The 21558-nt window shown below is 36.6% G+C and overlaps 3 protein-coding genes across 6 annotated transcripts in view; 2 read left to right on the forward strand and 1 right to left on the reverse strand.

The window, feature by feature from the left end:
• Positions 1-2570: 2570 nt before the first annotated feature.
• On the reverse strand, positions 2571-11957 carry ythdf3 (YTH N6-methyladenosine RNA binding protein F3). 2 transcript variants are annotated; one of them, XM_051098571.1, is made up of 5 exons: positions 11562-11955; positions 11210-11234; positions 10572-10651; positions 8339-9991; positions 2571-4149 (listed from the first exon to the last, which is right to left on the reverse strand). In XM_051098571.1, the coding sequence occupies exons 1-5, from the start codon at positions 11583-11585 to the stop codon at positions 4126-4128; spliced, it is 1806 nt and encodes a 601-aa protein (XP_050954528.1). In that variant the 5' UTR covers positions 11586-11955; the 3' UTR covers positions 2571-4125. The 2 variants fall into 2 exon arrangements, with proteins under 2 accessions (XP_050954528.1, XP_050954527.1); XM_051098570.1 differs by having other exon boundaries at positions 4101-9991; positions 11562-11957.
• A 1635-nt stretch (positions 11958-13592) lies between these two features.
• Positions 13593-20483, forward strand: pdha1b (pyruvate dehydrogenase E1 subunit alpha 1b). 2 transcript variants are annotated; one of them, XM_051097616.1, is made up of 12 exons: positions 13593-13858; positions 14264-14284; positions 15158-15226; positions 15298-15471; positions 15557-15683; positions 17066-17157; positions 17232-17324; positions 17414-17569; positions 17696-17767; positions 18690-18757; positions 18912-19020; positions 19110-20483. In XM_051097616.1, the coding sequence occupies exons 1-12, from the start codon at positions 13802-13804 to the stop codon at positions 19272-19274; spliced, it is 1203 nt and encodes a 400-aa protein (XP_050953573.1). In that variant the 5' UTR covers positions 13593-13801; the 3' UTR covers positions 19275-20483. The 2 variants fall into 2 exon arrangements, 1 of the variants encoding a protein (XP_050953573.1); XR_007825600.1 differs by lacking the exon at positions 18690-18757 and having other exon boundaries at positions 19110-19149.
• A 628-nt stretch (positions 20484-21111) lies between these two features.
• Positions 21112-21558, forward strand: part of rps6ka3b (ribosomal protein S6 kinase, polypeptide 3b) — a 50505-nt gene continuing 50058 nt past the window's right edge. Inside the window, exons 1-2 of one of the 2 annotated variants that reach the window (XM_051098180.1) lie at positions 21117-21215; positions 21290-21453. In XM_051098180.1, coding sequence (XP_050954137.1) covers positions 21391-21453 — 63 coding nt within the window. In that variant the 5' untranslated portion in view covers positions 21117-21215; positions 21290-21390. Of the gene's footprint in view, positions 21454-21558 lie in introns of both variants that reach the window. The other variant, XM_051098179.1, reaches the window with a different exon arrangement.

The raw sequence follows: 21558 nt of genomic DNA on the forward strand, positions 1-21558 counted from the left end.
GTTTTCGTGTCTAATGAGGCATGAGTGTAATCAAATTCATAAATTCTTGTTGAGATTAATGTTTTAAAAATAAGATTTTGAGTATAGAAATATTAAATGATTTTAAAAAATAACTGAAAAGATACTTTAAAAATGAAACTAACATGAGACTATTGGCGCCGACCTGGAAGTTTTAGTTTCATTTAGCGAGGTTAGTGCGCCGTTGCTCTGTGGCCGTCCCGAGTTCGAATCCCGGCTCGTGGACCTTTCCTGATCCCACCCTCTTCTCTCTTTCCCAGTCCGCTTCCTGTCCACCTACACTGTCCTATCTAATAAAAGGCATAAAAACGCCAAAAATAAACTAAAACTGCCAGTAGGTGGCGGCAGGTCACTGATTTAATTACTGATTCATTCATTCATTTGATTCTTTCAAACGGCTAATTTATTTAGGAATATAGCAAGTGACTGGCTTTATAAATGGGAAACTGAATCAATAGACTCACTAGATTCGTTTTAAAAATGCATGTTCATTCATAAACGAAACGCCGCTGTGTTTGAATAGAGATGTGCAGCAGCTCAGTTGTGACTTGTCTCTAAGTATTTTTGACGACGAAATAGAGCAAAATCAAGCAATAGTGTTATAGTCAGACAATGTAAGTCACTCAGTACTAACTTCTTGTTTATTTAACTGTTGTATTAAATCAATATCTCATTTACAAACTCCCTTAAAAATTATTAAAAGCTGCCACTCATATTAGTTCATCACGATCTCACAAAGTTCCATTATAATCAATGAAACTCTCTACACTGCACAATGAATTTCTTATTTACACTCTTTCTACACTTTGTTTACGAAAGAATTTGTGAGATATGTCTGTGATACATTACTCAACATTGGAAAAACACATAGAAAACTTTGAAGCTCCGCTCAGCGTAAACACAAAAATGCTGATCGGGTCAGTCGCACTCGCGCTCCTAAATATTTTTTTTATAGTTGCACGCAGTAGTTTTTAGTTGCACTTTAGAGCCCTGCAGTAAACTGTTTCAGCGCATGTCTCTTTAATTGCTAATGAGCTACTGCTCACCCCGCCCCTCTCTTTCATGAAGTTGTTGAAGTTTCCTGCAAATAATCATAAGAAGTATAAAGCATTACACTTACTTCTTCTGAAGGTACAGCTTGATCACAAACAGCGGGTATGGATCCATCCTTGATTTCTAACTTTTTAGCAAAGCCTTGAATTGTCCCTCATTCAGAAAGCAGTCTGGAGGAAAATGATTTGCGTACACATAATTGTATTTAGGTGTATTTGGGGCACATTACCATTAAAAACAAAACTAATTCATTGCATTCTCAGTGACTCTGACAGTGAGAGAAAATTAAGACTAATATGTTTACTTTTACATCCAAATACAAAACTAATAACATCTGCACGAAAATATGCAAATACAAGACAGATCGTCAGCAGTTGTGGGCAGGGCCTGAGAAATATAAAAACATCCTTCTTAGTTACTGTCGCTATGTCCGACAAGCTATGCCACTCTCACATTACACATCATGTTCTCACGCCGTAAAAAATACATTGTAGAGCAGGGGAAACTGACAACACGCTGACAAACAAAACAGAGTAGGTTACTTTTGGTATGAAACAAGGTCTCCGCTTTCAAATTTTGTCATTTTGAAGAAATTCAAATAGTAAATACCGTTTTGTGTCTCTTTAATGTATCGTGACACGTGACACTGCATTGCCTCAGTTCTGGCTGCACGTGAACCGCTCATCTTTTCATATCTACTTAAAGCACGAAGTGAATATTAAAACGTATTATTTCAACCGTCAATACGTCAGTACACAACATTTTTCAAGTTTTAATCCACCGGTCATATTTGTTTGTCGGACAAGATAGCGGATTCGGTGTTATGATTGGTCAGATCGCCTGTCAATCAAGCCTTTTGCAAACGGTCAGTTGAGAAACAGAAACTGAGTTAATATATTAATTAACCACAATTTTATTAATTTTAATTTTATTCTAGAAATTTGTTTAAAACGAAACAAGAACTAAGATTTCAACTAACATCTTGATTTGATTTGTATGTTTTGTATTTGTATTTTGTTATATTATTAAAACAATGATATAATTCAATTAATAATAATGTAGAAATGTAAATAAATTTAAGTTATCCTGCCTCACCACAGAGGCATTAGGTATTCTGTATTTTTGTTTCTTTACATAGTTTTTGTGTTTATTTAATTAGTCTGTTTGCCCAGATACAGGGTTCATTAATGATTTCTTCTAATGTAGTTATTTACATCTGTTCATCTCAATATAAATTTCAGATTGCTTAGGAAATTGAAGGATTTAAGGGAAAAAGGAAAAACCAAATAAGTCTTTTACAGCTCAAGCTTTTCTAGAGCGCTTCAGCCACTAGAACTGAAATGTATTGGCCAATAGCGCCACCTAATGGATGATCCATTAAACACAACATCTCTAGGTAAAATAGTCCATAATCAATCACGATGTTATATCTACATTTAGATGCATTTTCAAAGCCATACATAAAACCAAACCTGCTGCAGTCAAGACAATCTTCAGAATCCATTTCCATAAATCTATATTTATTTTTCAAATCAGATTAATCACATCATACCTCAGCTAGCATCAGCATCATTAAGAAGCATCAATTTACAGTAACCTATACAAACATGGCCTTAAACCAAAGCACACAGAGGAAGGGAACGGAAGGCGTCTCTTTTTGCAGCAGCATCGTTGTCCCGCTGATTTCGATTGACTGTAAAACGTGAACCCAGATTCCTAGGTCCAGTTCTTCTTACCCAAAACCTCCTGAAGCAAGAACAGCCTAATGCGGTCTGTGTAGAAGGCAGCTTCCAGTGAACAAACAGGAAATAGCAAAGACTGTAATTACTTTGCATTACTCACAGATGTTAGAAAAGATCAAGTCTTATGGGGGGGGAGAAGTGTGATCTCAAGACACCGGTATCCTGTAACATCAGGCCATAGCAACAAAATCCTACTTTTATCATTCATTCAATCAATCAAATATAATCAAGACCTAAATAGATTGTTTCATTTGCATGGCCTCAGAATAATGCTCAATACATAGTTGCAAACAGCAAAACCTAAAGTTCTCATGCAAATGCGAATTTGGACAATATGTCTCGCGCTCAATTAAAAAAGGACATTCTGAAAGGAAAAACTCGAAACGTGGCATCGCTAAACATGGATAATGTTTATTTTAGCTAGTGAGTCACCTATAGGAGAAAACTGACACGTTCTCACTGAGCTTCAGCAAGTCGGACTGAATCCAGATTAGCAGCAGATTAGAATCCTGATCAGTCCAAAAAAGCGTTAAAGAGGTTCTCCTGAACATCAGGCCTGGTTACGTCTGAGGATGACGGACTTCAGAGGAACTTATGGCATATTTCTGAGCAGGTTTCTCCTATAACAAATGCACTTTTGAATGACAAGATTGCAGGAAAAAAAAACAACAACCAACCAAACAAAAAAAATACAGAAAAAAAGTGCATTGGCTGCGAAACTATTATTTGGTACACAGAAACAGATGCTGATACACAAAGGTGAAACGGCTACTCTGGAGGCAGTCTACAATATCGAACGTAAAATGTGCCTCAATTACGTTTTTTTACAGCTTCACGTAAATTCAAGTAAAGATTTTTCTTTCCTTGGATACATAATTCTCATCTCCTCTGAGTGTGCTCAAATTTATAGAGCGCTAAAATTTAAATGATTTACCAAAACAAAAACAAGACAAAACAATAAGCCTACAAATACGATTGAAATCCTCAGAACCAACTACACTGGTTAGTCAGTTAATACCAAACAGATGTCCAATGATAGTTAAGGGTACTGGTAGAAGCTTTTAGAAGGGCTGAAAGTGCTTTAAGATACAGTTTACGTGAGTGATTTTCTTTCCGTTTCGTGCGAGACTTGAGCGAAAGGGCAGATCCATCAGAAGTTGACGCAGAAAAGTCCACTGTCGTGATTTAAGTGTTCGTACATCGTTTTCAGCAGAAAAAATACGGCAGAACCTCATTCTTCCTCTGAGGTTACACAATATTTAAGGTTCTACATCATTAGTGTTGACGTTCTACCAAGGAGATCTCTGTAAACCTACTGTTTATTTCTATTTCGCTCCTGTAAAGAAAGAGAAAGAGAGAAAAGAGACATAATTAGATGATTAAATGGAACATAGATGCATTAAGATGATCTTTGTCTGTTACTAAGATAGTTTAGTTTTAACTTACAGACATGGAAGTCTTTAAAAACACTTACTGCATGTCGGTTGCTTATGAAATCAGTATAAACTGCTTAAACTGATTTTTATTAGCTGATCATAATTGTCATGAAATAGCCTATATATAAAATTCCATTTTGTCTAAATAATGAAAAAAATGTAAAATGCTAACATTATGATTCCAAAGTTCACTGTATGAAAAATGACTTAATCTAAATGTAAAAATAGTCAAATGAGCAGATAATTATATATTTAAAATTGTCAAATCAACTAAATAAGATTTTTTAAATTAAAAAAAAAAAAGGATCTAAGCTGAAAAGGTTTTAAATGTTGGTTTGCTGAAGATGCAGGTCCAACATCTTGATGCAATACTGATACATGTAACTGTAAAAATGAGTTTGCGGTTGAGTATCTAAACTGCTGATTCAGCCAGTGGTTTCCGAACAGTATGAGGCTGATTAGATCTCTCTGACATGCAGAGAGTAAAACATTTCACATTTAAAAGAAATTTTAAAAGTAGTAATATTTCTGACAAATGTTGAAGATGTCGGTTACATAAAAGACATTTTATGCTCCATTAGGGTGGTTGTGCCACATGATAGATTCTATATGAGCAGCTGAATACTGCTCACTTCATCTTAGTAACCTGTTTTGGAGATATTGGATTGGAGAATAATTATTCGTGCATGAGAAATATGCTTGTGAGCAGGGTAATTCTATAATAACACAGTAACTGAAAACTCAAACTCAAAGCAACTCAAATACACCAGTAGGTGTCAGTTTGAAGTCTAGGACCACTGTGGCCAGCAAATTTCCTCAAATAACCATGTTTTTATCTTACATCACTTGCTCAACAGTGGATCCCCTGCAGTGAATGGGTGCCGTCAGAGTAAGAGTTCAAACAACTGATAAAACATCAGAATAATCCATAAGTAATACACACAACTCCAGTCCATCAATTAATGTCTGAAAAAAAAATGTATCATGGTGTTTTAAATCCACTGATATTTTAGTTTAAAACTGTATTTGCTTGTTACCAGTGCTTGATCTGTGCATATTTCTGTCATGATTCAGACTAAGGTAGTTTTTCAGTATTTTTCAGTAATCAATATCTTGGACAAAGGACTCGTATTTTAGCCAGAAGCAATGGTTGTAAAGTTAAAAATGTCTTAAGCATGGATTTGTTTTTATTACAGACATGCTTTTTGCTTTCACTTTGACCGTTGTGTGGTTTCCTGTGATGTTTTTATCAGCTGTCTGGACTGACGGCACCTATTCACTGCAGAGGATCCATTGGTGTGCTGATGTAATGCTAAATTTCTCCAAATCTGTTCCAATGAAGAAACAAACTCATTTACATGTTGTATGGCCTGAACATGAATACATTTTCAGCAAAATTTCATTTTTCTGTCTACTATTCCTTTAACCCTATTGTGCTGTTTGGTCATTTTTGACTTTAAAATATATATTTATTTCTGTCATGACAACTCTCGGAGTGATTGTCATGGTAATGTACATGACAATGTTAATGTATTTGGTCTTTAAGGAATATGTAACACATATGAATAACCCGCCATATAGCATACATGAATCACCCCGTAGCAGATCTATACAGGTGGAGCTGGGGAAGGTGGAGGGTTTCTGAAGTGTGCCGCAAACTGCTACAGCAAACAAAAGCCAGGAATTTGAATATTGAGCAGTAAGCTCATTGGCTACCGATACAGGAGAGAACCAATCAGCTGCCAATGTTGTCACCAGGTCAGATTGAGCTAGATCTATCGGACTGCGCCATCTAGAGTTTCATGCCAGAACTCTGTATTTTTATTTTATTTTTTTTTTTTTTTTACTAAATCTGAATAGTATGTAACTTAGTAAAGGTTTTGGCATTTGTGATGCAAACACACACAAAATCATGGATGTGATTAGAAAAAGTTAAATGGCTCTGTAAAAACTTGTTCTGTTGTACTGTTCACAACCCAAAAATGGGTGCATTGGAAGTAAATTGGAAGCAATTTTTTTTTCTTTTTGAGATCTTAAATTTGGAACACAACTTAATTAGATTTATTGCTTTTCTTGCAGTTTTAGAATAAAACAGATCTTTTGAAAATGTAAAAATTTCTCATAATAATACATTTTAAATTTTTTTTAAACCTTTCACTTGAGCAATAATCTACAATTATTGTCGTCTTTAAAAAAAAAGAAGAGACCAAACTTAAGTCTGTGCTCAAAAACATTCAAGATTTACAACAGATGACATTGGAAATTTCATTTGTTAGGTGTATACTCAAGAAGTGGTTACCAGTTAATAAATGCTATAATCCATAAATGTGATTTAGTACCATTAAGACTATAGTGATTTTACAGCTCACTGTTGACTGATGACTAGATCAGTTGTCAAAATGTCAATGAAGCAGACTGACAGAATAGATTAGAATTCATTAGCTCATCATTCTTAAATGCTTAAGATTTTTAATAAAAATAAAAATAATTGCAGTAAAACATCACACATTTATAAATGCACCGCACCATGCTATATAAAATAAATATTTTAATTTTCAATATAATAAATTTATTTTCTATATACACTGCTGTATGCCACAGATTAAGACCACTTCATTAGGTTAAATAAAGCAATAAAGCATTAGATTTCACAAATTAAACCAGAGGCCTTGGAGACCTTTTTAATTTAAATACTTGATTTTATTATGGCTTTGGCAATCTACACATGATTGGCAAGGTAATGAAATAGAAAGAAAATGAGATTTGGAAAAAAAAAAAAAAAAAAAAAAAAAAAAAAAAAAAAAAACTTAATTTGAGGTTTGATAATCTCTCACGAAAAAAAGCTAGTACAACAAGACACCTTGATTAGACCAAGCGCCATTTTGATTGCAATTTTTCCATTTATGTTTTTGACTAACAATTCATCTTAAAAGTGGGTTACGTAACAATGCACATATATTGTGTAAGTGACAAATACTCAATCAGCTGAATACAAATGACATGCTGATGTAACAAGGCCGATGGAGTTGCAGTGCTGCTTACAGGCCATATAAATGCAGCAACTAAATTCAGTCAATTCACAATTTGGTTATTCACAGGAGTAAAAGCAGCAGCTTAACACGCATTAAACACAGAACTCTGTTCAGCTGAAGTTTATTAACAATTGCTGGACAAAAACATTTCTGGTAGCTTTGGTCAGAAAATCTAAAACTAAAAAACTGCTGGCATTCATGTTTATACAGGCACGTGACGGCAAAACATTGCAATGGTTATCACCACGTAAACCATCACAAGTTTGGGAGTCACTCCCAAAACTCTAAAGTGAGTAAGCTGGGTCAATGAGTTTAGTGTAGGTACTAAACCTTGCAGCGTCAAACAACTTCCAAACAAGTTTAAGCTCAATTACGATGAGTTACAAAATGACTCTGTTTGTTCAAATGCAAGACACAATACATCTTTAAAGGTCTGACCTGATAAATCATGTGAAATTTGATCTGTTTTCATAACTAACATACAAGGATAAAAAGCAGCTGGTGCCGAGGAAAGGGGCAGAGACATCAATTATTTGTGTTGGTTGGACAGGAAATGATGTAAGTTCAATCTATTAATGGGACATCTGCCTGCTGTTTGAGCAGAGACGCTGATTGGCGTCACAGCTCGACGCCAGCCTTTCATCAATAAACGGTCATAGACTTTTTATTTTTTTATTTTTTTTAAAGAACCATTTATTTCACAATACCTATCTTCTGAGACTTAGCAGTTGAGTTAATTGAAATATAGGGGAAATGTGTTATGCACAAGCTGTGTTAGGCAACAGCACAAACAACTTATTACAAGAGCGCCAGTAATGATGTACTGGGTTACCAGATCAAACATTTCATTTCTAATTATGACTGAATGCACTGTTTTTGTCTTGCTGCTGCCTATTTCTGAAACGCAAGAGAGACCGAAACACTTGCTATATAAAAAAACTACTTTTGGAAATGGATGGACATGCTGACAGCACTAAAACGTAACAATGTTTACGAGATCTGAATGTGCAGTGCCTGCTTTCTGCTATTGTGAAGAGTGGCAGAAAGCTGCGCTTACCCTTCGCATGGCTTCCTCTTCCTCCTGCCGCTTTTCGTAATGTGCAAAATCGTCAAAGATTGAGGTGGTATGCTTGAAAGTCGCAATAATTTTAAGCACTTGCTTTGCCTTCTCTAGGGGCACTTCCTGAGTGTCCCTGGAGTTGGTGACAGGCTTGTTGTCATTGTTTTCTAAGCGAATGTGCCGCAGCTGGTTATTGGGCACGTCCTTAACAAAGATCCATTTCACCTCAAACTTGCCCTTCCACTTATCCTGGGACCAGACGCCGGCGTAGGCGTTATAGTCCACGGTTGACTTCATCTCGGCCACGCCGCAGAAGTGTCCGCTGCCGTTGACGCTAAAGAGCAGGTACAGTGGACCTTTGGCACCGAGCGAGCGGTAGGCGCCGTCCAGGCGCTTGTTTCCGTGCTCTGTGCTGCACCAGATCGAGTACTTGATGGAACGGTGGATGTCGTCCTCAGAGTAGCTCTTGATGATAAAGACCCGTCCGTTTTTCAAGTTCCAGTCAAAGTCTTTGGGGTTGTAATTGTTGAGGGCCTTGAGCTTCTCCAGCACGGGGTGAACCTCACTGGAAGAAGGTGACGAGCTCATGGGGACTCCCGTCCCAAGGCCAAAGTTCTCCACGCCGCTGTTCTGGTTAAATGTGGTTCCTCGGTTCCGAGGAGCCACCCAGCGGTTTTGGGGTGGGGGGTTCTGCGCCTGAGGTGGGTGCATGGGCTGTGGAGGACCTGGTTGCGAGTGGTGGTGAGGGTGGGGAGGACCGGGGGGCAGCTGTTGAGGGTGCTGGGGAGATTGTAGCTGGAGCTGCTGGTGTTGGGGTTGGGGCTGAGGAGGCAATGGACTTTGCAGCATTGGTGGTTGGGCCAAAAGTTGCTGCTGCACCAAGGGTTGAGGTGGCAGCATCTGCTGCGCAAGAGGGGGTTTGGTGATGGAGCCTTTGTCTTCCCAGGTCCCAATGTTCATGTTATGCTTTATCGGTGGGGGAGGAATCGTGGCGCCGCTTCCCAAACCCATGTTGGGCTTTGCCTTCAGCTTGGGCTGAGGTTTCGCCGGTTTCCTCGCGATGGCAGCCCACGAAGTGGGTTTTGGTGCGGAGGAGCTGACGGGTGGCATGCTGTTGGCAGCCATGCTGCTCATCCCCGCCGTCCCACCTAAAGGAGAACCGACCGTTTTCGTAACGGCCGACATGTCGGAGCCGAGCTTGAGCCCGGCCATTCCCTGATCGATACTACTGAGCCCTGGAACTTTACTAAGTTGCGTGTCGCTGCCGAATCCGGCCTGTCCATCAGCAATGGCCCGGCCCAATGAGCTCGGGGGATATCCATAACTGCTGCTGTATGCTGAACTCTGCGTAGACTGTCCCTGAGAACCACTGGTGCCCCAGGTGGAAAAGTCTGCATTTCCAGGAAAGAAGTTAAATCCGTGTTGGCTGAGAAAAGGGGGCGTGTTGCCTAAAGCACCAGGCTGGCTGAAGACTCCATCAGGAATGAAGTGATGCTCGCCATTGCTCATCTGTCCATACGTGGTCAGGTACGGCATAGGCGGGTCTCCTGCGGTGGACCAAGCAGCCTCTCCCAAAGAGTAAGGGAATCCGATAGAGGGAGCATAATAGCTGGGCATGTAGGGATCAGACATTGGTGGGTAGCTATTACTCTGTAGGGGGTAATTAGACATAAGTCAGTAATGATGATGTAACAAACAAATGGCTAAAAAAAGATGTGACGCAAGAATGTAGTAGGTGAAAGTTCAGTTCTTTTATTCACCAAGGATGCATTATATTGATCAAAAATGAAACAATTTCTATTTTTCAAATGCTGTTTCAACATTTTTATTGATCAAAGAACCTTGAAAAACATGCATCACAATTTCCACAAAAATATTAAGCAGCACAACTGATTTCAACATTGATAATAAAAAAAGTTTCTTGAGCATATTATATGGATTTCTGAAGGATCATGTGACACTAAAGAAATTACAATAATATTTCAAAATATTACCATTAAATGCAGCTTTGGTGAGTATGAGACTTCTTAAAAAAAAAATTCTCAAAAAAATCTCACAGACCACTTACTTTTGAATGGTAGTACATAATACAGACAATAAGTATCAATAAATAATAAAATATGGAAGAGGTCGGGTATTTGTTTACTTTAGTTTAATGTAAAACTGCAGTGAAATTATAAAAACGTCAATAACAACATACTTATTTGCCAGTATAAACATAAAAACTCACCTGATTTGTCTGGCTGCTCAGGTAATTGTCAAAGTCATCATCATTTACAGCATCCTTCTGATGCATCGAACCGTTTTGCACTGAGCAAAATTATACCAAAGACAGACAGAGACAGTGTGTCAGTTACTTTTACTTAGTTCAATCCACTATGATGTTGATAATAAATAATGAGACACAGCAGAAGTAAACTGCACTTGGAAATGATTTGAAAAAGTTCCTGCTACATATTTAAAACAGTAAATTGCTTCATCATTCAATGTCAGAACTACGAAGGCACAGAGAGAGTTAGATTAACATCAAGACTGGTCTACTACATAAAATATGATTCACAGAAGGAGTGACTATTTATAAATGCACACAAGTGAGAAACACATCCAAACACCCTTAAAGAGACAGCTCTCATCCACATGTTGTTCATTTGGCTTTCCTTGGCTGAAGGACAGCCTCAGTCACCATTCATTTTTGTCATGAAAAAAAGATGTAATGAAAGTGAAGGTTGACTGAAGGTGTCGGCTCCACAGAAGAAACAAAGTCACATGTTTATAACAACACGAGCGTGAGGAAATGACAGAACTTTCATTTTTTTTAGTGTACAGTCCTTTTAAAGTGGACAGAAAATGAGTCTTTTCATCACATACCTTTGTTTCCTTGTCCTTTAGGTCTCTGATTTTGCGTTGGCAGTGTGCAGACAGTGACAAAAACACAAAAAAACACATTAGTTTATCATGAACATGGATACAATGACTCGGCCTAGCAGCAACAGCTATCAAATATCCAAGACTCGGTTTGTGGAAAAGCGACTCGACTATGATTGGCTGTGTTTTATAACCTAATGAAGAGCCTTACTGTCAATTTGTTTATTCTTTCCAAGCGCGCCAATGATGCTGTCTAGGTAGGCAGCTCACTAGGTTTTAAGACACAGCCACTACCTGTACATGCACCATCATGTTTATATAGTTATAAAGATGGAAGCGCGTCCGTCTGGCGAACCTGATCGACAGTTGTCGCAGACATCCTCCGGGAGCCTGAGCTGATCGCTGTTATGACTGTCCACGGTCTCTCCTGCCACCGCTGCGGGTTCACGTTATTTTTCCTCTCTCCGGGTTGCCCTATAATCACAGCGTATTTCTCAGGCGTTGATCTCCTCGCCCGGTTTCAAACGGTCGGCGGCGGTCCTCTCGGGGGGCACTGACAGCGAATGTCAAACGGCTGGGGGAGGCTGACTGCTGTGTGATGTGTTTAAGTTAGTCCGAAACATTCACACTCTGTGTAACGTCTGGAGAGAATATTAACCCTGCTCTGCTCCACAATGGCGGATGGGCTCTGACTCTCACTTCCGTTTGAGCGCTGACCTTCCGCCGCTGACGTAAAACAGGAGACATGCGCCTGCTTTTTCATAGTGTAAAATATTACTTTTACGATTACTATCTTTAATTGTGATATTGATCTGTTTTGTACATTTTGCGGTTTACAACGCGGTTTCCTTCGGCTTGTTTTTGGTTAGAGTTTTGTACATTTATAAAGGTCACATGCCCAGCTTTGAACTGTTTCGAAAATGTTCGGGTATTTCCATTATGACATGTCTTAAAGGATAATATTCAAATAATCTGCTACTTATGTGCATACATATTATGTAAATAAGCCTTTGTTTTCTATTTAAAGGCAAAGTTCAACAATACCTTAAATCAATATTAAGTTGATTTTTGAATAATAAAACAATAATAATAAAACAAAAAATTCATAGGCTAAAAAAGCCGGATAGAAAAATATTTAAATGTTAATATTATTTAGAAGTAGTGCCAAATAATTGTTTTTAATCTTAATTTTATATGTGACATTGCTAAGTATAAATATTACAGTATCATAATATAAGATATAAACTTATTAATTTGTAACATAACAGTTATACTTTGGAAAAAATAGAAATATTTAGTTTATTATTGTTTATTATTTATATAATTATATATTATAGAATAATATTTAAATAATATGCTACTTCTGTGAGCTAAATTTAGCATATATATTATGTAAATAAGCCTTTAGTTTTCAGTTTAAAGGAAAAGCTCAACAATACCTTAAAGCATTATTAGGTTTGAAAAATTCTTTAGCTTTTTTATTTTCATATTTTGATTTTTGATTAAACTTTTTAAAAAAGCATGCAAAATGCAGTTGGGAGTGATATAATGATATATTTCCATGACAATGATCCTGAAAAAATCCTTAAAAAAAAAAAAAAAACATATATTTATAAAATATTAATGTTATTTAGAAGTGGTAGCCAATACTTAGCCAAAACCAATAAAAAAAAAAAAATCTTCATTTTAAGTATAATTAGAAATACCACAATATCATAATATAAGATATAAACCTATTAATTTGTAATTTAACAGTTATACTTTGGGGAAAATATAAATATTTAGTAAATTTATTCGTATTATTATATCATTTTACATTATATTGATCATTAAATAATATTAAAAACATTTTACAAAATAATTTAGAAGTCATTTTAATTACTAAGGGTCATAATCAAACAGGTGGGTGAAAATGAGAAATAAAAATATATCCATGAAAATACAACATTATGCTATAACTGCTCTTTATCGCTTGGTGGCGCTGTTATATTTTTTACGAAAATAACATGACCGTAAATGACGTTCTTCACAGGTCATCAAAATAAAAGTCCTGTTACTGCTTACAACGCCTAGAACCATCAAAAATATTGTAACTTAATTTGCAAACCTCAGAAATATTTATTTATGTTCATTTATATGGTATAAATAATTTCCTATAAGAAATTAAATATGTCAAAAAATATCTAAGTGTAAATCAGTCAGTCATTCTGTTCCCTGAGTTGCTTTATTTATTTATTTATTTATTTATTCATTCATTCATTCATTCAATTGTATTTTATTTTATTTTATTTATTTTATTCTATTCATTCATTCATTTTATTTTATAATACAAAAATTGCCCCCTATCTGTCACATTATTACAAACATGCATAATATGACTTAAAATTGTTATATTACTTTAATTTTTATTTAATATTTTTGTTTTGTTAATATTGCTGTTGTTGTGCACAGTTAATCTGAACTTTAATTCTTGAAACAGAGTGTGGTCAAATCCTCAGCCATGCTGAGCTAGTGTGAGTGTTTCTGGCTTCAGCTCACTGTGTGGGGCTAATCCTCCTAAAACACTCCTGCACACTCAGGCTGGGCTTTTGGAGCATGCAGAACATGCTGACAGTGATTGCAAACGCACTTAAGGGCGGTGCCAAAATAAATGTAGGTATCATAATGTGTTAATGTTTTTGCTGTAAATGAAACAACTGAAACAACTGAAAGATTCAAGCTCTGTTTAGCTTAGAGGCATTAAAAGATTTACGAGGCTAAACTAGATCTCTGTAGTCTCATCGACCTTGTAGATGGTGTACCGTGAATGCAGAGTCATGATTACTGTAAATTAAATAGCCACTGATGATTTGATTAAATTGCAGTCTGCCCCGATTCAGTCACTCTACTGTGTGCTAAATTATTATAATTATTTTTAGCTTTAGTTTATTTTTAGCTTTTCACAGTACGAGTTGGTATCTGCACCAATATATGTTTATCTTTATTTTTCATTTACAATATGTAGTTCAATATGGTATTGCCCCATTAATGGTTTCTGTCTTTTTGCTTGTTTTATAGGGTGCCCAAACAGTGTCAGAGGTAAGATATTAGGGTTAATATTATGTTAATATCACTTATGTTCTCCATATGATCTAGAAACACCAGCTAAATCAGTGTTAGTTAATAATAATTTTTATGTTTACTTTTTTATTTATTATTGTTTTAAATATTTATGTATTTTATATTATGTTTTTATTATTATTTGATTTAATTGTATTTGATTATTTATTTAGTTTTGCCAATGGCTCATTTAAGAAATTATGATTACAACTTTTAAAAATTGTAACCGGTCTTAGATATTATTGGTTCTGTAAGAATTTTTAAAATGTTTTAATGTCTGCTGTACGGCTGCATTTGTTTGTTTAAAAATATAGTAAAAACAATTATATTGAGAAATATTTTTACAATTTAAAATAACAATTTTCTGTTTTAAAATATTTTAAAATGTAATTTATTTCTGTGAAATTAAGGCAGAATTTGCATCAGCCATTACTCCAGAATTCAGTGTCACATGATCATGAATCATTTTATTATGCTGATTTGGTGCTCAAGAAACATTTCCTATTATCACTGTTGAAAAGAGTTGTGCTTAATATTTTTGTGAAAATCGTGATACTTTTTTCAGGATTTGTTGATGAATAGAAAGTTGAATATTTATTTTAAATATATATTTTGGAACCATTTAAATGTCTTTACTGCTACTTTGATAAATTAAATACATCCTTGCTGAATAAAAGTATTAATCTCTTTCAATAAATAAATAAATAGGTTGTGGGTTTATTTTATGTACGTTAGTGTCATGTTTCACTGTGAGTACACATAATGGCCTTCAACGCTTAGTCAATTCTTAGTATCACTAAATGATTAAAATGATTTTTTCCCAGTTTATTAATGCACTCCACTCTTCTCCAGGGCTCCAGAGTGGTGATATCAGCACGTTCGTTTGCTGACTTGACACCTCAAGCCAGCTTTGACATCAAGGTAAAGTTGTCACATTAGCTTAAAAGCATGCACAAACAATTTTGTTTATTCACAGACTTGTTTAATTTCAGAGATGTGACCTTCATCGTTTGGATGAAGGCCCTTCGGTGCAGACGGTGCTCACCAGAGAGGATGGACTCAGGTACTACCGCACTATGCAGACCATGAGACGCATGGAGCTGAAGGCAGATCAGCTTTACAAGCAGAAAATCATACGAGGATTCTGTCATCTTTATGATGGCCAGGTAAGACTAAACTAAATGCCTCGCAGTCTATAATGACTGTTTACACAGCCACTGTGAAATGATCTATCCTCTTAAAACCTTTCAGGAGGCCTGTGCTGTAGGCATTGAGGCTGGTATCACTCCTACGGATCACCTGATCACAGCATATAGGTCTCATGGTTATACCTACACCAGAGGTGTGTCTGTGAAAGAAATCATGGCAGAGCTCACAGGTGAGGACTTTCTTCATAAAACTGCATTAAAACAGAAATCCTCCAGTTTATCAGAGAGCTCAGTAGAATCTAGATTTTCCAAATGACACTAAAGTGACACCAGTTACACTGAAGACTAGAGTAAAGGCTGCTAAAGCTATTACAAGAAAAAATTAGCCCTGAAAATGTATTAAAACTGAAAACAGTTATTTTAGATTGTAATATTATTTAAGAATATTACTGTTTTTGATCAAAAAAATGCATCCTTGGTGAGCATCTTTCAAAAATAAAAAATCGTACCAAATCCAAAACTTTGAATGATAGTGTTAATATATATAAATATAGCTGCAAGCAGTGACTACCAGGGTTGAAGGACTTAAGGCATTTAAGTACATAAGACATAAGACATTGTGTTAACATGGCTGTAACCACCTAAATTAATGATTTAAAAAAGGATTTTTGGCAAGTCCAGGTAATTTACCATAGAAATATGATCATTTTTAACACTTATGACTGTTATAGCACCAACTATGGTAAAATTTCCATTAAATGTTGCATGTTTGTTTAGAATCATCTATTGCACATGCTCAACCAGTTTCATGAAGTTTTGAGTTTTCGTTTAGGATTTATAGGCTTTTGGGTACAATTGGCCACACCCCTTTAAATGACCCAGTTGTAGCATACCAAAGTTTAAAGTTCAATATTTTTGGAATAATTATGGTTCTAGAGGGTTCAAAGATTTGTACTGCAGTGTTTTTCCAGATTGAGCAGAAAACTGCTCAATCACAAAGTAGTGCTTTTTACATGTTCTCAATCATTTAACAAACGATTTGATTGACAGCAGTGGTTCATATGACATGGTTATCGCGTGTATAGGCGAAAATCATCTACCCTTGAAGAATGAGATTTCTATCCAATTTCTCACAGACCTTTGGGGCTGTGAGTCAAACAGGCCCACCGAGTTTCGTTCCGATCGACCTCTGTTAACCTTGTCTAACAGGTGCTTAAACTTCATTGGTCAACGGTGTCCATGTTTTTTGATACACAAATGTCCATATAGACACTTGTGGCACTTTGGACCAAGACCATACACAGCAATTTTCATGTTGACAGGACAAATGGTTGCGTAGGTGTACCCACGTCTCCTGTTTTGTTCCGTGCAGTTATGTTTAGTAGCACAATTTCACAAAAATAAGGTCAGGCAATTCTATTGTTGCCTTAAATTTTAAAATTATACAATCTAATGTACAGCAAAAACTGATCATGCTACATGTAGCATGTTTGTTTGGATCATGAGTGCTGCTGTTTCATGCATTCTGATTCATATAAAAGCACTGTCGGGGGAAAAACAATTTAATTTAAACATGTTTACACGTGTTAAACAAGTTTACAATCCATTTCAGGTCGAAGAGGTGGTGTTGCCAAAGGCAAGGGCGGCTCAATGCACATGTATGCCAAGAATTTCTATGGTGGGAATGGAATTGTTGGTGCCCAGGTGAGATGCACTCATTTTAGCTTTAAAGAATATTACATTAGGCATTTCTAAATCGAACTTTTACTGTTTTGAAGGTTCCTCTCGGGGCAGGTGTGGCCCTGGCGTGCCAGTATCAGGGTAAGAAAGAGGTTTGCGTCACTCTGTACGGGGATGGAGCTGCTAATCAGGTGAGAGCAACTTTTCCGCCATGTGTTCACGGGTTTGCGTGCGATCTGCTGTTGCGAAATATGTCTTATCTGATTAATCTCTTTATCAGGGCCAGATCTTTGAGTCCTTTAACATGGCAGCTTTGTGGAAACTCCCCTGTATTTTCATCTGTGAGAATAATAAATATGGCATGGGGACATCAGTGGAACGGGCCTCAGCCAGCACAGATTATTACAAGAGAGGAGACTACATTCCTGGTCTGAGGGTAATTTTTTTTTTTTTTTTGCCTCACCCTCTTTTTCTGTTCACCAGTGCATGCAAATTTATACAGAGGTACACAAAAGGCATATGTGAGCAAATAAGTCAAGCCTGTTTCTTTGATTATCTCTAGGTGGATGGTATGGATGTTCTCGGTGTGAGAGAGGCAACCAAATTTGCAGCAGATTATTGCAGATCCGGAAAGGTAAAAGAAAAGTGACATATTTCACTTCCTTAACAAGTCGAAGAGAGGTTATAGATTCCTATATTCTATTAAAGGAATAGTTTAGCTAAAAATGAACAATTTACTCACCCTCAGGGCATCCAAGATGTAGATGAATTAGTTTTTTTATCTGAACAGATGCATCACCAATGGATCATCTGCAGTGAATGGGTGCCGTCAGAATCCAAACAGCTGATAAAAACATCACAGTAATCCACAAGTAATACACACCGCTCCAGTCCATCAAATAAAATCTTATGAAGTGAAAAGCTCCATGTTTTTAATAAACAAATGCACCATTAAGGCGTTTTAACTTTAAAATGTTGGTCAAAATACCACAATAATCCATAATAACAGTTTCCTCCAGTGAAAAAGTCCTCCTACATCAAAATCCACCAATATATTTGTTTAAAACTGTTTTGGACTGTTTTTGCTTTGTGCTTGATCTGAGCATATTTCTCTCCTGATTCAGATGAGATTACTTTTCACTGGATAAAGCATTATTATGGATAGAGGATTTGTATTTTAGATAGAAGCTGTTTGAAATTAAGATTTGTTTCTTACAAATACACAGCTTTTGCTTCACAAGACATTAATTGATGGATTGGAGTCGTGTAGATTACTTGTGGATTATTGCAGTGTTTTTATCACCTGTTTGAACCCTCATTCTGACGGCACCCATTCAGATCCATTGGTGAGCAAGTAATGTTATGCTAGATTTCTCCAAATCTGTTCCAATGAAAAAACTCATTTACATCTCGGATACATTGAGGGTAATTAAATCTACAGCAAATTTTTATTTTGAGGGGAACTTTTCTTTTAACCACAGTCTAGTTTTGTAAACAAACATGATAGGAGATGCAGTCTATGACTGGCGGGCAAATGTTCGGCCTGTGCTCTTTAGGGTCCCATAATAATGGAGCTCCAGACATACCGTTACCACGGCCACAGCATGAGCGATCCTGGGGTCAGGTGAGGTTGACCTTCAACATTCCCCCTGTGGCAGGCGCTCACCCTTCCTCGGTTCATTTAAAACCCTGTCCTTATCCACTAGCCTCTTTAGTTTTAGGCAGCTTAGTGAGCTCACAATTCACTGTACTTTCAATAAATGCCTTTCTCTTTTTAGTTATCGCACACGTGAGGAAATTCAAGAAGTTCGTAGTAAGAGTGACCCCATAACTATGCTGAAGGACCGTATGATTAGTAACAACATGGCTAGCCTGGAAGAAATCAAGGTACTTGACGCATACCAGGTCTTTGATGAATAACAAAGGGTTAACAACACCTACTGTATCACCTTGTTATGTTGTTGGAACCATGACAGGACATTGATGCTGAGATTCGTAAGGAGATAGAAGAAGCAACACAGTTTGCTACCTCTGATCCAGAACCCCCGTTGGAGGATTTGTGCAACCACATCTTTTACAATAATGCACCTTTAGAGGTCAGAGGCACCAACCCCTGGATAAGGCTGAAATCCATCAGCTGATGATTTAGCACTTTATTTATCATAGTACAGGAGCTCTGCTCCTAAACCTATACGCACAAAAAGATGGATGAAATTGTTTAGTCATAAGTCATAGTTACATTCCGTAACCACTGTTATTGCCTCTTTATTTAGCAATCAGTTTTGCAGACTATTAATATATTAGGAAACACAAAGCACAACATACAGCAATAAATATTTAGAACATTACGGGAAAAATAGATGATGAATAAATGAAAGTGCATCATCTTTACTTGTAAATGAGTAGAAATCAAAGTACACCCTGGACCACAAAAATAGTCATAAGTAGCATGGAAATATTTGTAGCAATAGCCAGCAATACACTGCATAATTCAGAATGATCGCTTTTTCTTTTATGCCAAAAATCATTAACATATTAAGTAAAAATCATGTTCCATGAAGATATTTTGTAAATTTCCTACCGTAAATACATCAAAATGTAATTTGTGATTAGTAATATGCATTGCTAAGAACTTCATTTGGACAATTTTAAAGGTGATTTTCTCAGTATTTTGAATTTTTTTTTGCACCCTCAGATTCCATATTTTCAAATAGTTCTCGGCCACATATTGTCCTTAACAAACTATACATCAATGGAAAGCTTATTTATTTAGGTCTCAGAATGAAATGTAGACCAATTAAAAAATATTTGTAATGCTAATTATGTCTTATCTAGCTTATTTTAACTGTAAGAGTGGGCCATGTAAATATTATGGGTCTGGCTTCTGGTATCATCTGCATCCAGCAATTTTTAGCTGTAGAAAACTGTTGATTTTGCTGCTTGATATTGCAAATTGGTGTGTTTTATAAATTATTTTAATGTATTGTTTTAATTATGAACACACAGGTTTGTAGTGCAAACAGTTTTACAGTTTACAGCACTTTGTTATTCTTCTCGTTCATTCCCTATAGCGGCTAATGAACCGGAAGTCTCGCCCATAAGCTTACTTTGCGTTAAAGAATAACATGGAAAGTAGTGTAATACTGTAATTTCTTCAGTTAATTATATCCCAAAGGCTTAACTGGTGTTAGTTCCAAAACTTTAAATCTCTACTTTTATGCAAATGTTAGTTAGCGCATTTGCCTATAGAAAATCTGAATTCTGAATTTCAAATAGTATTAAAATGTGTAATAAGTAAGGGTGGAATTAATAAATATTAATATTTTGGCCTACTTTGTGTCAGTTCTGTTCAGTTTGCTCGCCACCGAATAAATGCAAAATCCTGAGTCACTGAATCACACAAGAGAAATGACCATAAATTCACCAGCAGGTGTCGCACTCTCCACCTGCGTGATTCAAGTGTCAAATCACAGCTGGCAAGATACACTTACACACATTCCAATGTCATTTGATGCCACCTAAAATTATGATAGATGATTATAAATCAATCCACGCTTTGGCGAATCTACACACACTACGCAGGATTTCTAAATTCATGTGCATAGTGGATTTCAATGTAAGCAAAAGCGATGTCTGTCCATTGGAATGGACATTAGAAATAACTATAAAAATAACCACAAACTCGCATATGGAGAAGAAAAAAAGCATTTTGTGTATGAATGGGTAAAGATAATTATATATTGCTGACCGTGCTGATTTGCTAAAATATTATATTAATTTAATGTAATTATTCTAAAAGAAAAAAAAACGTGAGAGCTCAGATCACAGGTTATGGCATTGAATGCACTGCGCTCTCACCTGTCCGTCTATGACGAGGTTCACAGCTTCAGCCCCGCCCTCTGAGAATGACTGGCAAGCATAACAGCCAATCCGATGCGTTATATTGAAAGAAGCGGAAGTGAATAGAGAGCGTGAACGTGTTTTTTCTGTCAAAAGGGGACAGTGGCGAGAGAGGGTGACTGGCTCGAGATCAGGGGTACGGTCATTTTATTCCTATGGAAACGCTGCGCTGACTGACAGAGGTGAGTGGAGGAAAAGGTGGCGGCGCTTTCGGATGCGTTACGCACGTAACGGACTCTCAGCTTTCTTCCCTCAGTGACAAGAGCGCGGAAACAAACAGGCATAGTCTCCTCAAAGTAGCTCAGAATTGTTATTCTGGATTTGATTTATAAAAGAAGGAACCTCCAAAAAGTGAAGATGCCTCTGGCACAACTAGTTGACCCTTGGCGAAAGATGGCAATTGGGAGTGCGGCGAGCGAGGTGAGTCTCCACCGTATTTAAAGGTTTCTATCACTGATATGTTAATTATAAAAGAATTACTTCTGTTTTTAGAGGCCGTTTCTGTGTGTCGTTGTTGTACAACCT

Source organism: Labeo rohita, chromosome 24 (genome assembly GCF_022985175.1).
Source record: "Labeo rohita strain BAU-BD-2019 chromosome 24, IGBB_LRoh.1.0, whole genome shotgun sequence".
NCBI lineage: Eukaryota > Metazoa > Chordata > Actinopteri > Cypriniformes > Cyprinidae > Labeo > Labeo rohita.